This window comes from Bos javanicus, chromosome 3 (genome assembly GCF_032452875.1).
Source record: "Bos javanicus breed banteng chromosome 3, ARS-OSU_banteng_1.0, whole genome shotgun sequence".
Classification (NCBI taxonomy): domain Eukaryota; kingdom Metazoa; phylum Chordata; class Mammalia; order Artiodactyla; family Bovidae; genus Bos; species Bos javanicus.
The window spans coordinates 120,828,665-120,844,988 of NC_083870.1; the positions used below are offsets into that span (position 1 = coordinate 120,828,665).

At 55.8% G+C, this 16,324-nt stretch overlaps 1 protein-coding gene across 2 annotated transcripts; it reads right to left on the bottom strand.

Moving 5' to 3' along the window:
* Positions 1–2,190: 2,190 nt before the first annotated feature.
* Positions 2,191–15,729, bottom strand: FAM240C (family with sequence similarity 240 member C). 2 transcript variants are annotated; one of them, XM_061412959.1, is made up of 7 exons: positions 15,362–15,726; positions 14,421–14,825; positions 13,319–14,200; positions 9,068–9,157; positions 8,011–8,154; positions 4,665–4,813; positions 2,191–2,428 (listed from the first exon to the last, which is right to left on the bottom strand). In XM_061412959.1, the coding sequence occupies exons 6-7, from the start codon at positions 4,808–4,810 to the stop codon at positions 2,299–2,301; spliced, it is 276 nt and encodes a 91-aa protein (XP_061268943.1). In that variant the 5' UTR covers positions 4,811–4,813; positions 8,011–8,154; positions 9,068–9,157; positions 13,319–14,200; positions 14,421–14,825; positions 15,362–15,726; the 3' UTR covers positions 2,191–2,298. The 2 variants fall into 2 exon arrangements, with proteins under 2 accessions (XP_061268943.1, XP_061268944.1); XM_061412960.1 differs by having other exon boundaries at positions 4,665–6,476; positions 13,319–14,825; positions 15,362–15,729.
* Positions 15,730–16,324: the final 595 nt, after the last annotated feature.

The following is a 16,324-nucleotide window of genomic DNA, read 5'->3' on the forward strand; positions in this document are numbered from 1 at the left end:
TCTGAGGGTGGCAGGAACTGCACAGAACCCCTGCAGCGGGCGTCGGCCCCCACACGATGGCAGACGAGCCCTCACTCCGGGCCACCCCCGCAGTCCAGGCAGCCCAGGGGACCCCCAGCCCTTGGGCCGCATGGCCTTCCTCAGCTGCTCCAGGTCCTGGGGGAGGGAGAGGCCTTGTGGACGGAAGAGACTCTCTGTGTCTCCTCCAGGCTCTGCTCCCATTTTTCTGTGTCTCAAAATCTCCTCCAGAAAATAAAGAGTAGGTGTTTGAAATCCAGCCCCTAAATATGCTCTGCACACATGGAAAGTTGCAAAAGGGCAGGGCGAGAGGAGGGCTCGGTCCAGAGCGCCCAGGTGCGGCCCCGCCCCCTTCCTCGGTCGCCGCCCCCTTCCTCCGTCGCCGCCCCCTTCTTCCGTCCCGTGCATGAAGCACCGTCTGGTCTCGGGTGTAGCTCAGCTTTGGGGACAAAGATCAGTGGCGGAGAGGCTGCGGCTGGTGAAGAGCCTTGTCTCCCTGCCACCCTGGCTTCTGCCACGAGGAGGAAGGTCAGCGGGTCACTGCAGCGGGGCGGGCCCTGAGGACGGGGTTCCGCGCCAACACGCCCGTCCCCCAGACGGTCCAAGCAGACGTCTCTGTTTATCCGTGTTGACAGCGCGGAGCTCTAAGCACATCATCAGATGAAATTACCCTGGAGCAGCTTGGGGCTTTTCACGTCTTAGTGACGGGCTTCTATTCTCCAGCTATTTTTAGGGCCATTAATCACCACATTCCCCGCGTGTTCATCAGTGGAATGTCCTGAGTCACGAGCTCTGATGGACAGCTTGCAGGGTGGCCCAGGAACGTGCGTCTGCAGGTTGGTGTTGCGCCGGGCCTTCTGTGGGCCCTCTCCACGGCCATTTGGCTGAGTCACGCACCTGTATTTGTGTCCGATTCCGGACCTTTTCTGCTGGATATCCACTTGTGGTCCAGTCTACTGAGGACAGCTCTGGAAATGCCGTGGATGTCACGTGGCCATTTGTGTTGGCGTTTTTTCCTTTGGTTAAGTCTCTGGAGAAGCTCCGACAACCCCTCCCTGTCCTTGCCAACTGGATCGGGGGTCAGAACAAAACAGAACCCAAACCCAACTGTTGTAGAGTCCAAATCTGTACTGTTCACTACACAACAGCCCAATAATTGGGGAGATGAGTTGTGGCACAGAACAGCGACTTTACTCAGAAAGCCAGCAGACGGAGACAAGGTGGACCAGAGTCCCCAAGAGCGTCTCGGCGGACTTAGAATTCAGGACCCTTTTATTCTGAAAGGGGAGGGCGTTTGGCTGCTTGTGGTGGGCTTCTTGCTATGGGACTCCTTTGTTCTCGCAGCTGCCCACATAGGTCAGGTCACGATGTTCCTGTAAACCTCCAACGGGAAGATGTTATCCTCTGTTCTGCAACTCTTTATCTCTGTATGAATGAGAAAGTATTATGCCTGTAAAGGTCAGAGGCTTGAGAGTGGGCTGACCTGTGTATTTCAAGCTGTGGCCAACATTGCTAACTCATAGCGAAGGCGCCGGAACACAAAGGTTAAAGACCTGAGGTGGAGTCGGATCTGTCCTCCCCGTTACACTATCTGCAGAGACGGCACAGCCAGGCCCCAGCCCCCTCCCGGGAGTCCTGCCCTGCCAGCGAGGTGCCCTGGTGGCTCCCACTGTGGGCCGTGTGGAGGGGGCACAGCCCCTGCGGGCATCTGGTTGGCTCCCGGTCCTCCTGTCTCAGCCTGGCCTCTGCTGCGGGCTCAAGCCCCCTTCTCATCCGGGGTCCCGGGGAAGTCACAGCCCCCGCTGGGGGGACAGGCAGGGGTGACACTGAAACACTGAGTCCCAGCCCTACCGGCCTCTGCGGCCTCCGGAGACTGTGCCTCCAAACCCAAGTGAGGAAGAGGCTGTGTCGCTTCCTGAGATGATGTGGTGGTGAGTGAGGACTTTGAAGGGACTTGGGGAGCACACGGCTTTACACAGCTTCACGTCGGGCACTGTCCTTAGGCTGAGCTTTTGCAGACATTTTGATCAAAGATGAATTAAATTGTGTTCAAATTTGCCCAAGTCCCCACAGTCCGGAGATTTCTTTCTAACTTACTGGAAGTTAGTAGCATCATGTTCACTTTTAGTGTGTGTACATTTTACAGGTATGAATAAAAATGGTCACAAAACATCCACTCATCTGAGATTTTATTGGGCGCTTACATCATGCTAGAGACACAAAACCACGTGGGGGCTGGGCGGCCACAAGGGCGGTGCGGGGCCGCAGGGAGCTGCGCTCTCAGGCCGCCAGCTGGTCCCCGGTGCGCAGGGCGGGGGTGCCCAGCGGGGCTGGCCGCGGGGGCGCCTCCTGGGAGCTCTGCAGCATCTGGTTCCTTCTCTCCAGCTGCCGAGCCCACTCGTCGCGGAGCCTGGGGGAGGCCGTTTGGGCTCAGTGAGGACCCAGCACACCGGGCTGCCCGAGGCCCGTGCCCGGTGCCGGCCCCGTCTCATCTCCTAGGGCCACGCCTGCCCACCAGGAAGGGCCCCGTAGGCTCCTCCCAGAAGGGAAAGTGCAGCCGGGGGCAGGCAGGCCCCTGCAGGACCAGAGGCCAGGACGCAGTGCCCCGACTGGCCTGCCCCACCCAGCACCACAGGTGGGCCCTCAGGAGCTCGCTTCCCGGGTCAGGGGTCTGTGGTTGGGACCACAGCACGACTCCCAGTGGTGACCCGGGGGAGACAGGCCCGCCGAGGGGTCAGGCCCCCGTAGACTGAACATGCCCTTGGGCCCCATGTGAGCAAGGGGTTTGGGTTGGAGGGAGCGGGCTGGGATGGGAGCCTGGCCTGGACCCGCCTCCGGGACTGCGGGGCAAACTGGTGGGAAGCGCCCACACAGGGAGGAGGGCACCTCCCCCGAGCCAGCGGAGAGGCCAGGACAGCCCTGACCGCCTGGGGATGAGGGCGGAGCTGCTGCTGCCCAGGGGCAGGGCTGGGGGCGGGCTGAGGCCATGTCACCAGCACGTCTCCCCTGACAGGTGAGGCTGTCAGCCCCGCCCAGGGCCTCAGTGACCGGCGAGGCAGTGCTGACCCGCAGCCTGCTCCTGGGACCTTCCCTCATGGGCTGAGACCCAGAATGTCCTGGGCCTGATGGCACATGAAGGACAGGGAGGAGGCCACGGAGACCCAGAAGGGATCCTGGGCCAGGAGCCCTTCAAATGAGGGTTCTGTGCCAGGACCTCCCCCCCAGGAGGCCAGGGGAGGACAGTGGCCAGCTCTGGGGGCCACACGGTGTGGACAGGAGGCGCCGCAGCCGCACATCTGTGCCGAGTGGCCAGAAGCACTGGATGGGGGGGCAGCATGGCAACCAGACCTCTGGCCCCTGGCAGGGTCAGTACCCAGGCTGAGCCCTCCACAGTAGCCAAGAATCCGCCTTTCCAGCCTAGCTCGCAGGGCAGCAGCTGCTGGTGCTATTTGGGGACTAAGGTTGGGGCCACTTTGGAGGTTTCTGGCCATCTGAGACTTTGTCTTGGTGCAAATTATGTGCTAACATTCCCTCTTAACTGTCCACTGCGCAGGGTCACCTAGGACACTCCCCTTAGCACCCATGGGCCCCTGCGTCCACTCAGGAAGAAGGTGGGGTTGGCTTTGAGTCTGTAAGTCAAGCACGTGTGTGACAAGGAGCAGGATGGACTTGCTGATTGGTTGTATCCAGCGGGAGCAAATGTCAGAAAACAGATGAAATCAGATGAACTCTGCAGGGCAACTTCCTACAGGGCCCTCAGGAGATTGGGAATGAAGGGATGGGGTGATGGAGGGATGGGTGATAGAGGGAGGGGGTGATGGAAGGAAGGGGTGATGGAGGGATAAGGTGACGGAGGGATAAGGTGATGGAGGGAAGGGGTAATGGAGGGAAGGGGTGATGGAGGGATAAGGGGACGGAGGGAAGGGGTGATGGAGGGAAGGGATGATGGAGGGAAGGGTTGATGGAGGGAAGGAGTGATGGAGGGATATGTTGATGGAGGGAAGGGGTGATGGAGGGAAGGGGTGATGGAGGGAAGGGGTGATGGAAGGATATGTTGATGGAGGGATGGGGTGATGGAGGGAAGGGGTGATGGAGGGAAGGGGTGATGGAGGGAAGGGATGATGGAGGGAAGGGGTGATGGACGGATAAGGGGACGGAGGGAAGGGGTGATGGAGGGAAGGGATGATGGAGGGAAGGGTTGATGGAGGGAAGGAGTGATGGAGGGATATGTTGATGGAGGGAAGGGGTGATGGAGGGAAGGGGTGATGGAGGGAAGGGATGATGGAGGGAAGGGGTGATGGAAGGATATGTTGATGGAGGGATGGGGTGATGGAGGGAAGGGGTGATGGAGGGAAGGAGTGATGGAGGGATATGTTGATGGAGGGAAGGGGTGATGGAGGGATAAGGTGATGGAGGGATGGGCGAGGGATGGATGGGGTGTTCTTCTCTACCACTACTGAACAGTGATGTGATGCTGAAGCTGAGTTGGCATGGCTGATGTTCAGTGGTTCATACCCACTCCTCAGGTGACACTGATCTGAGGGTGGGAAGCAGGTGGTGGCGGGGTCTCTAGACTGCATCCTGAAGGCTGGCAGCCCCGGTACAGGTGTGTCTCTGTGCCCTCAGGTTGCTGGCACCGAGCTCACCTGTCCAGGGCGCTCCTGCGGATCCTCATGTCCTCCTTTTGCAGTTGTTCCGTGTGAAGCTTGATTTTTTTCTCCCAAAACATCTTTAGCACGTCGGCATCATAGGTTACCCTTCCGTGGTACTTCATGGTGTAGCTTTTGCTCATGTTCTGGATAAAGGAGAATGTGCAGATCTGTCATGCTGTGCTGTGCTGGTTTGAGAGCTTACCGATAAGAAGGCGGCTCCACCCCAGACGTTTCCCTCACCCCCTTGCACCTTCCTGGGGGTCAGACTGTCAGGGGGCTCACAGAGCATTCAGACCAGCGGGCTTGCCGCCTTCTGGACTGGTTTCCTAGATTAGGGGAAGTAGCAGTTGATGGTAAATCCCATTTGGGGCCTTTGGGCATTTGGAAACTTAAGTGACAGCAACTCTTCTCTGCTTCTCATGTGGGTGATCCCAGGTGGAGATGGCTGGGGGGTGTGTGGTGCCCACACAGCAGCGGCCCTGCCTGAGCCCCGAGTGGCTGCTCTGTGCGTCTGACCCCAGGACGGCAAAGCACGACGGAAGTGACTAAGGCTAAGTGAGGTCACCAGGGGCCCTGACCCGGAGGACCGGTGTCCCTACAGGGGGGTGGTCGGGACACAGACCACAGAGGGACACCCCGCGAGGACCTGGGACCCGCCAACGGGTGAGGCCTCAAGGGAAGCCGCCCTGCCCACACCGGGTCTTGAGTTTCGCCTCCAGGATGGCACACGTCACCTTCTGTTCCAAGTCTGTGGTGCCTCCCAGCTCGTCACTGTGCTCACCGTGTCTCCAGCGTCCTGACGTCCGCCCTGCACACCCACCCCTACACGCCTTGTTCTGACGCCCTGGTGCTGGGTCTGGGCCTCCTGGTGCACTTTTGAAATACACACTGAACAATGCGGGACCCTCACTCTCTCCTTGGGGAACCCACGCTCTGGGCCACAATCCACCTGCCCTCCTCACCCAGGACGGGGTGCCAGACAGCCAGGGACGGCCCTGCCCCTCGGGACCCCTGGAATCCCACAGGCCTGCCCACCCTCCGCCTGCCTCCCCTGGGCCTTCCCACGGAAACCACGCTCCCTCTGCCCCGCCGCCCTCCCCTGGGGACGGTGAGGGACAGACTGTCCGACGCGTCACAGCCTCATGTGCTGGACTTGCTGCATCACGTGCTTCCTATCAAGGCCCCTCATTCCAGGAGGCAGGGTGGACACTGGTCCAAAGAAGCCTCACGGGAGATTCCAGACCCCCTGTGGACCCCTGAGACCAGGCAAGGTCATTCCAAAGGCACCCCTGGCATAATTAGGAACTGAGATCAAGGTAAGATCCCGGGGACAGAAAGCCAGGTTTTTCATCTGGAACTGGCTGTTGTTAAAACCTCCGACCGTGGGGACTGCAGGACCAACCAGGCTCCCTCCCAGCAGAGGAGGAGCAGGCCGGGGGCAGCAGTGGATGAAGCCCCCCACCCAATGGTGGCTTCTCTGCTACTCCGTGCTTCTAACCACGCCATGAAGAAGGGGCCCAGTGCGGCCTGCCTCTGCAGCTCAACTCTTAAGGCACGTGTGGGCTTTCAAACCCCCTAAGCTGGTCAGACTTGACCTTGAGAATTCAGTCTCAAGCACAGGTGTTTGTCCTGAGCTGGCGTTTGTGGTGTGGGTTGTATGGTTCCCGTGGTTGGCGTGGCTGGGAGAATCCGCCCCCAGCAGGACCCTGACCCTGCTGAACCGGCTGCCGTTTGTCACGGGGTTTCTCGAGGGGCCAGAAGGAAACTCTCACCCTGGGCTCAGACCCACATGCCAGATGCTCTTGTCTGAAAGGATGGAGAGACGACGTTGGTTAGAGAAAGTCTGCATCTGCGTTTGGTGGGAAGATGGTGAGATGCACAATCTGGGACCTTTGTTAGAAGCTATGGGTACAGGATGCCTGGCCTCTGGTCCTCCAGGCAGGCAGGTCATTTCTCTGCGTCCGGGTGAGGGGTCGGCTGAGCAGAGCTGTGTAAGTGCTCGGCTCCTCGAGGCCAAGGGCCAGGCCACGTGTGGGACTGAGGCCACAGGTGTGGAGACTAGTGGAGCCCCTGTGCAGAAGAGCCTCCCTGAGCCCCCAGTAGCCTCAGAGTACAGGGTCGGGTTTCAGCACCATGCCCGGGCAGCCTGAGGTGCGAAAGGAGCTCCCGTGTGTGTTGCACGCTGCATGTGTGTGTGTGGGTGTGAGGGCCGGGGAGCCACCTCTGGGGCCTGCACACTGGCTGACCCTTGGGACACAGGGCTGGCTGTGGGCACAGCTGTGGGCAGCTGCAGCCAGAGCCGGGAATCTGAAGGCCACGAGCCCTGGAGGAAGACCAGCCCAGGCCCACGTGTGCACAGTGGGAGCCAGGGGAGGCTGGCTCAAGGCCTGAAGATCTTCCTGTGGAAGCAGGTAGGGGCCGAGTTCCCTGTGACTTGGGGGCCGGGGCGCAGGGCAGGAGCAGGGGTGCCGGCGCGGGAACCAGGAGAAGAGAGGGAAACGACCCGCCGCCCGCTTCGGGGTCCAAGAGCGCTCGGGAGACCAGCCCTCTGCACTCGGGCACAGGGGGCTTATGAAAACTAAAGGAGAAGCTGCAGGCTGGCCGCAGACCCATTAGAAACAGCTCTAAGTCTCTGGAGCTGCCTGCTTGCTGGATCGGCGTTTGCAAGGCCATGTGACTAACCCCAGTGCCCCGAGCCCAAGCCTGCACCTGCTGGGGTGTGATGGAGGAGCAGGGAGACATTCGCAGGCGAGAAGGGCAGGGGGTGGAGCCGGCAGGGTCGAGGGCTGGGAGGGCGGCTGTCCCGACCCGCGGGGGACGGGGTGGGGGACAGGCTAGATTTGGGGGCAAGAGCAGCCCAGCCGGGGCCAGGCTCCACTGTGACGGTGAAACTGCAGGATGCCCTGGGCCCCAGGGGAGACCCCTCCTCACTCACGGACTCCGTGTGGCCACCCCCCTCGGCCTGGGGGCAGCCCCTTCCAAGCCCCCAGGGATGAGCCCTGCTCCGCAGTCAGGTCTGCACCATGAGGACCCCACCCCTTCTGACCGCCCAGCAGGGCCGGTGTCCCTGCAGGAGGTTGGAGGCTGCGCACGTGTGAGCTGTGTGGGAGGCGGCAGTAACAGCTCCGAAACCAGCAGTGCTGGGGGCCCAGATGGTGGAGAAGGAGGACCCTGAGCTCACCTCCTCCCACAGACACTCAGAGCAACATCAGTGAGAGTGGCCAGAAAACTAGCAGAAAGGGGGACCCAGGACTGAAGACATAACAGACCCACAGCCAGACAGGCAGCCGTGGTGGGGACACAGCGTATGGAGAGCTGCAGCCTGCGGCCAGCAACTCACCAGTGGGCTGGAGTTCACAGTCGCAGAGGTTCCCCCAAGGAGCAGGTTGGTCTGAGCCCCTCGTCGAGCTCCTCAGCTTGGGGTTCCTGCAGCAGGAAGGCGAGCTCCTAGAATGTCTGGCTTCCTTTCAGGAGAGCTGGAGGGCTGCGGGAACAGACTCTGCTTGCCAGGCTGGGGAGACCCGGGGTGGGGTGGCAGTCTGCAGGAGCCAGGGTCAGACCCCCGGCTGATCCTGGGGTGCCTCTGGGGAGGCGGGGCCCCGTGGACAGCCCTGGGGCACAGATGCTGGCAGCAGCCCCTGTGGGAGGCTTGTGCTGCCAAGTGGACACCAGCGCTGGCCGGCACCGCGTTGGAGCCCTCCTCCTGGCCTCCGATGCCAGCGGCTTAGCCAGCACGAGCTGTCCGCACCTGTCCTCTCCTGCCCACCACTGGCTGGGCACCACGCGCTTAGGGAGCTAGCCCTGCCCACAGCAAGTCCAGGGGCCAGCGCCAGCCCTGGGGGCTCCTCTGGCCCCACATGTGGCTGCTCTTGGTCCATCCTGAGTGCCCCCAGGTCAGCACGTGGGGGGCTGGCCTTGGCCGCCAGTGGGCCGGCCACTGTCCCATGCCCCACTGGGGCCACACAGCTCACTGCTCAGGAGGCCTGCCCTGCCCTTCAGGGGGTCTGCCGCAGTCAGCCCCCCATGACAGGAGGGTCCTTGCAGCCCACAGAGGGGCCCTCCGGCAGCATGGAGCTCTGGGGACTGGATGGGGCATGCCGTGGGCCCCCAAGGACATCTCTCACCTAAGGCCTCTCATCCAAGACTGGGAAGAGTAACCAAATAGCCCAACACATAGAAACGAACACAGAGAGTTAGGCAAAAGCAGGGCGCAGAGGACCTCAGGGAAAGAACTAAACAAGGTAAGGGTCAGCCGTCTACCTAGTAAGGAGCTCATGGTTACGCTCACAAAGATGCTCATGGACGCAGAAGAAGGATAAACAGTGAGAACTTCAACAGGGAGATGATGTAAAGAGGAACCAAACAGAGCTGAAGAAAACAGTTGCTGAAAAAACCACCAACACGAGAAGGAATCAACCGATTCGATCGTTCCAACAGCAGAGGAAGGGGTCTGTGATCTGGAAGACGGAGTGGTGGAATCATCGGAGCTGAACAGAAAAAGGAAAAAAAGTAAAAAATGAGGCTAGTTTAAGAGACTTCTATAACAACATCACATACAGGGGTCCCAGAATGAGAAAAGAGGGGGAAAGGAGCAGAAAACTTCTTTGAAGAAATAGTTGCTGAAAACTTCCCTGACTTGGGGAAGGAAAAGGACAGCCAGGTCCGGGAAGCACAGAGAACCCTAAACAAGGACAACTCAAAGAGGCTGGCATCAGCACATTATAATTAAAGTGGCCAAACTAAAGATAAAGATAGAATCTTAAAAGCGGCAAGAGAAAACCAGCTAGTTACCTACAAGGAAATGCCCATAAGACCATTAGCTGACCTTTCAGCAGAAACTTTGCCAGAAAGAAGTGATGCTATATATACTAAGTGATGAAGAAGTGATGCTAGATATACTAAGTGATGGAGAAGTGACGCTAGATATACTAAGTGATGGAGAAGTGACGCTAGATATACTAAGTGATGGAGAAGTGACGCTAGATATACTAAGTGATGGAGAAGTGACGCTATATATACTAAGTGATGGAGAAGTGACGCTATATATACTAAGTGATGGAGAAGTGACGCTATATATACTCAGGGATGAAGAAGTGATGCTATATATACTAAGTGATGGAGAAGTGACGCTATATATACTCAGGGATGAAGAAGTGATGCTATATATACTAAGTGATGGAGAAGTGACGCTATATATACTAAGTGATGGAGAAGTGACGCTATATATACTCAGGGATGAAGAAGTGACGCTGTATATACTAAGTGATGGAGAAGTGATGCTGTACATACTAAGTGATGAAGAAGTGATGCTGTATATACTAAGTGATGGAGAAGTGATGCTGTACATACTAAGTGATGAAGAAGTGATGCTGTATATACTAAGTGATGGAGAAGTGATGCTGTACATACTAAGTGATGAAGAAGTGATGCTGCACATACTAAGTGATGAAGAAGTGATGCTATATATACTAAGTGATGGAGAAGTGATGCTAGATATACTAAGTGATGAAGAAGTGATGCTGCACATACTAAGTGATGAAGAAGTGATGCTGCACATACTAAGTGATGAAGAAGTGATGCTGCACATACTAAGTGATGAAGAAGTGATGCTGCACATACTAAGTGATGAAGAAGTGATGCTGCACATACTAAGTGATGAAGAAGTGATGCTGCACATACTAAGTGATGAAGAAGTGATGCTGTACATACTAAGTGATGAAGAAGTGATGCTATACATACTAAGTGATGAAAGGGAAGCTAAACCGAGACTACTCGAGCCGGCGAGGCCATCGCTCAGATCTGAAGGGCAGAGAAAAAGCTTTACAGAAGAACAAAAGCCGAAAGATTTCAGCACCACTAAACTGGCCTTACAAGAAATGTTAAAGGGACTTCTCCCTTTAAGTATGAAAGAAAAAGAAAAAAGACTCAGTGGTAAAGGCAAACATCAAGTGAGAGTAATGGAACAGCAACTTATAAATCTAGTAGGAAGTTTAAAGACAAAAGTGTTAACGTCATCTATGTCCATCATAAGTGGTTATGGTGTAAAATGAGATGTCAGCAAGCTAAACGTGTGGGGGGTAATAACGTAGGGTGGTTAGAATGCATTTGAACTTGAGGTCATCAGATTAAGTAGTCACGTATTTCTACCGGTTGTTATATATGAACCTCATGATAACCACACATCAAAAGCCTGTAACAGACACACAAAGAAGAGAAAGGAATTCAAACATGACATTAAATAGTCATGAGGTCACAAGGGAAGGAAGCAAAAGAAGCAGCAGCAAAAAGAACTGCAAAAGCTATCGGAAAACAACTAACAAAATGGCAATAAGCACATACCTATCAATAGTCACTTTAAATGTCAGTGAACTAAATGCTCCAGACATAGAGTGGCTGAATGGATGGAAAAATAAGACCCACGTATGCCGCCTGCCAGATGCTCACTTGCGCTATAAAGACACACACAGACTAAAGGTGAGGGGATGGGGAAAGGTATTGCGTGCAGACGGAAATGAAAGGAAATCTATTATATCAGACAAAACAGACCTTAAAGCAAAAACTGCAACAAGGCATGGAGAAGGCAATGGCACCCCACTCCAGTGTTCTTGCCCGGAGAATCCCATGGATGGAGGAGCCTGGTAGGCTGCAGTCCATGGCGTCGTGAACAGTTGGACACGACTGAGCGACTTCACTTTCACTTTTCACTTTTCACTTTCATGCATTGGAGAAGGAAATGGCAACCCACTCCAGTGTTCTTGCCTGGAGAATCCCAGGGTCGGGGGAGCCTGGTGGGCTGCCGTCTATAGGGTCCCACAGAGTTGGACACAACGGAAGCGACTTAGCAGCAGCAGCAACAAAACATAAAAAAAGTATATTACATGATGAAGGGGCCAATCCAGAAAGAAGTTATAACAATTGTAAATATGTTTGCACCCAACATGCTGTTGCTGCTGCTAAGTTGCTTCAGTCGTGTCCGACTCTGTGCACCAATAAAATGGATAGCTTAGAAGAAATGGGTAAATTCATAGTGTTAATAACATACAATCTCCCAAGACTGAATCAGGAAGAATTAGATCAGGCTGACTACCGGTAATGAAATGGAATCAGCAGCAATAACAAACAAACCAACCACAAAAACTGCTGACAAATGAAAGTCCAGGGCCAGATGGCTTTACAGATAAATTCTACAAAACATTAAAGAGTTGACACCTGTATGTCTCAAACTAGTCCAGAAGATTAAAGAGGCAAGAATGCTTCTTAATTCATAATATGATGAAGTCAGCCTCACCCTGATACTAAACAGACCCCACACAAAAGAAATGGGTCAATATCCCCTCTGGGAATGGTGAGGACCCCGAGGAGAGCATGGCCCATGGCCAGCCTGCCCGCCACTGCCCTGGGGCCTCAGTCTCTCCTGGTCACAGCCCAGCTGCACACACGAGCGTGGCCCTGGGCCTCTGTGTCCGGCACACACGAGCATGGCCCGGGGCCTCTGCAAGAGTGACTTCCACACGTTCACGTCCAGGGTAAGCAGAGCCTTGGCCTGCCTGGATGCAGGGCCACTTCATCAGACTGGCCTTTTCCTCTCGCCGGCCTGCTGACCTGAGTCCAGAGGGAGTGGGCTTGGTGGAGGAACCGCTCCTTGTGAAGGCTGGCCTGGGCTCCAGCAGGCTGCAGGAGGAGGGGGCCGCCTTCCATTGTGAAGGCCCTTGGTCTCTGGATGTGGGCACGCCTGGTGTGCATCTCCCTGAGCCCTGCGCTGCCCTGGGAATGCCGGCCATCTTGGGGCTCAGGGAGCAAACAAGGGGGCTGTCTCCCCTCCCGGGACAGCCCTCCACTCTTGAAGTTTAGCCTGTGAGCCTTTGCCTAGCCCCCCTCAAAGATGCATCACCCTGCTGGGGGCTCCAGAAGGTTCTGGAACCAGGCCCAGGCAGCCAAGGACAGGGACCAGGAGCATCTTCCAAGTGCTTCTTGTGACGTCACAGGGGTATTGCTGCCGCTCGGGAGGCAGGAGCGAGGCCAGCCTGTGAGGGCCGTAGAGGTGGGATCTGAGGGGGCGGGCGGGTGACCACTTTGTGGGGGCCCTGTAGACCAAAGAGGCTTAGAGAGGCAGCAGTTTGTCCCCAAGGGCCGAGTCCTCCAGAGTCAGGGCAGCCAGTGATTACGTGGCAAAAGCTTGGGCTGACGACATGGGAGGGCTGGGGGTGCTGAGCGCGGGGGCATCCACTCCACGGACGGCCTCTCCTCCGGGAGGATGGGGCTGGGCGCTGCGCTCATTCAGACCCGGGGGGAACCTGGCACTTTAAGGGGAGCTCGGCTGCTCCTCTCTCTGGGGCTTCCCAGAGACACGGGGTCTCAGAGCTCTCACCCCAGGGAAGCCCAGCTCAGCAGGGCAGCCCTCCAAGTCCTCATAGAGCAGGAACACAAGCAGATGGACAGACAGACAGACAGACAGATGAGGCCACCAGAAAGCAGGGGGTGGTGGACACAGACCCACCGCAGTCGGCCCTGGGGTGGGAAGCAGGGATAGGGAGGCCGGGGATGGGGTGTCCGGAATTCTGAGTGGGAAAGGCTGCGGACGAAGGCAAATAGACCCCCAGCAGACGCACATGTGACCCAGCTCCCACATGTGCCCACGGCGGGCTCACCCGCATCAGCCGGGGCTTACTCTGCGGTCCTTCCCGGCTGCTCAGGCTACTCCTGCGGGCGGGCGTCCTCCTGTGTCCCCAGCGCCCGGGCTGAGTCTGCCCCTCCCCTTTATACCGGCGCGGTGACCCGGGGCCTGGCGCTCGCTCAGCACTGGGAAAGACGAGCTGCCTTCCGTCCGGTGGCCCCTGGAGGCGCGATGGGCCCCGAGGGCAGTGGGGAGTGTGCCCGCACTGGCTCCTGCAGGGATCGAGTCAGCACCGCTTTCTCCTCTGGTGGCCTGCTCCTGGGACCCCTGGAGGCTGAGGTTTAAAAGAAACAGCTGTCATCAAACCCCCTTTATCCTAAGATGTGTGAGCGAAGGTCTCCAAACAGTACAGGATTAGCTCTTAGTAAAGCAGCCAGGCGTAAGTAGCATTTTTCTTTTTTAAAACACTTTTGTTTTATATTGGAATATAGTTGATTTATAGCTGTGATAGTTATTTGTAGTTTCTGCTGTATAGCAAAGTGATTCAGTTATACACATACATATATCCATTCTTTCTCAGATTTTTTTCCCATGTAGGTTAGATCAGAATATTGAGTAGAGTTCCCTGTGCTTTACGGTCGGTTGTGTCTAACGGAGTGTATCTGCTAATCCACAATTTCTAATTTATCCTCCCTTCCCCCAGCTCTCCCCTTTGATAAACATAAGTTTGTTTTCTATGTCTGTCAATCTGTTGCTGTTTTGTAAATAAATTCGTTTGGCTCACTTTAAAAGATTCCACATATAAGTGATACCATATTCGTCTTTCTGTATTTGACTTCCCTCATTTAAGGTGATAATCTCTAGGTCCATGATGTTGCTGTGAATGGCATTATTTCACTCTCTTTGGATCCACTTTCTAGAGTAATGAAAATAAAAACAAAAACAAATAAATGGGACCAATTATACTTAAAAGCTTCTGCACAGCAAAGGAAACCATAAACAGAATGAAACAGCAGGATGGGAGAAAGTATTTGCAAATGATGCGACTGAAAAGGGATTAGTCTCCAAAGCACACAGCAGCTCAGGCAAGCGCAACATCAAAAAACCGAACAACCCACAACAAATGGGCGGAGAACCTGAATGGACACTTCTCCAAAGCCCGGGTCTGGGCGGAGGTGGCAGTGGCGGAGGGCCCCCCAGACCTGTATATGTTTTCTGTTTTGAAAGGACCCTGTTTGAAGGTAGAAAATGGCTGCAGTCAGCCGTGTCATGTGGTTTGAATTAATGTAACACAGGGAGCTTTTCCAGGTGGCGGTGGAAGCGTCGCGGATGCGCAGAACAGAGTCTGCATCCTGGGCAAGCAGACATCTCCTCCTCCTCATTTTCCACCCGAAACTGGCCCGTCCTCTGACGGGTGTGTCTGCCTGCTCTGAAGGGCACAGGCTGTTCTTCAGAGATCGCCGCTGCCGCGTTTCCGAAGCCTGCTGTTCCACAGTCAGTGTTAGCCATGGAAGGAGCCTCCGTGGAAGGGGAAGCTTCCTCTGTTAAGCAAGATTGCAAAGAGAGATGCGATACTAAGCACTTGTTTTCCTACAGATTCCCCGTGGTGCCTTTGAAAATCTGAAGGAAGAACCATCTAATCCAGGGCGGGAGGAAGCCCTGGACTCAGGACTTGCTGGCGAGGGTGAGACCTGAGCACTCTGGAGCGGCTTCACCCTGTGTCCCTGAGGGTCACTGTGACCCCACGCATTCGTGGCTGAGTCACAGGAGCCTCACCTGTGGATGTCACCTGTGGACGTCATGGTTGCCAGCCGCTGGGGTACAGTGCAGATTCCTGCACAAAGGTAGCCGGAGTGTTCTGCGTGGTCCTTTGGCATCTGGACCCTCGCCCGTGTCTGAATGCCCCAGAGGCAGAAATGCCCCACAGCACATTCCCCCACAGCAGGAATGTGGCAGGAAACCCGTCCTGGGGATGGACAGGGTTCCAAGTCCCCTTCTTTCTACCTCTCCCCAAAACCTGGAGTGGAAAAATCCCATCCCTTCTTAGAAAAGTGGAATTCAAAAAACAAAGCCTTACCTGCTGCTTAAATTCTCTGGGTGATTGCTTTTTTTCTGCTTGTAATTCCAAGCTAGACCCCAAATATTTCTTTGTAAGATGAGATCATTTCAACCTGCACATGCTGATGAGACCTGTCTGCTCCTGGCCAGGGTGACAAGGAATTCGTGGTGGAGCAGGGGCTTGGCCATGTCCTAAAACACGTCTGTCCTAAGGCCACATCTTCACCTGAGTTTTTAACAAGACTCAGTACCGGTCGCTAAGGCTCTGCTTCCTCCTGGATCCTGGCAGCCACGGCCCACCCCTGAGCCAGCAGCTCACCCTAAACCTCCACGCACACTGCCTTGGCGATGGTGGGGGGCAGGGCGTTCACTGTCTTAGTTGTGAAGTTTCCTGGCGCACGTGTATCAAAAGCTAACAAGCTGTACACTTTAAACGTGGGCTACTTATGTCAACAGTATCCCAAGAAACCTGTTAGAAAACAACAGAAAACGTCCATGGGAGCGGATCCAAGAGGTAAGTGGATGAATGGAAGCCTGAGCCGAGTATCGATGGGCAAGGCGGGGGCTTCTGAGTTCATAGGAAAGAGAGAGAGGGACAGAAAGAGAGAGAGGCAGACAGACAGACAGATGGCTCACGCACAGGGACTTTCACACACTCTAATGACCAAACCCAGTTCCCCTGGAAAATGAACAAGATTACTGTCTTTATTATTATTTCACTTTCGAAGTCTACTGGTTTTGTAATTTTCCATTCCACTTCATTAAAAGGCGTTACGTGATAAAAGGCTGGGAAACCCCAGCTCCCCAGGCTGAATCAGACTTGAGGCAGGACTGTGTTCCGATGGGAGTCCTTTCTCTAAGCTGGCCGCAACCCACACTTATGAGAGGGCGGGCAGGCGCGGGGCGCTCGGGTTTGTGGGTCCACTGCGGGCGCCCAGGGCCTGGGTCCGGCTTCTCCAGAGGTGACTGGACTGCAACCACC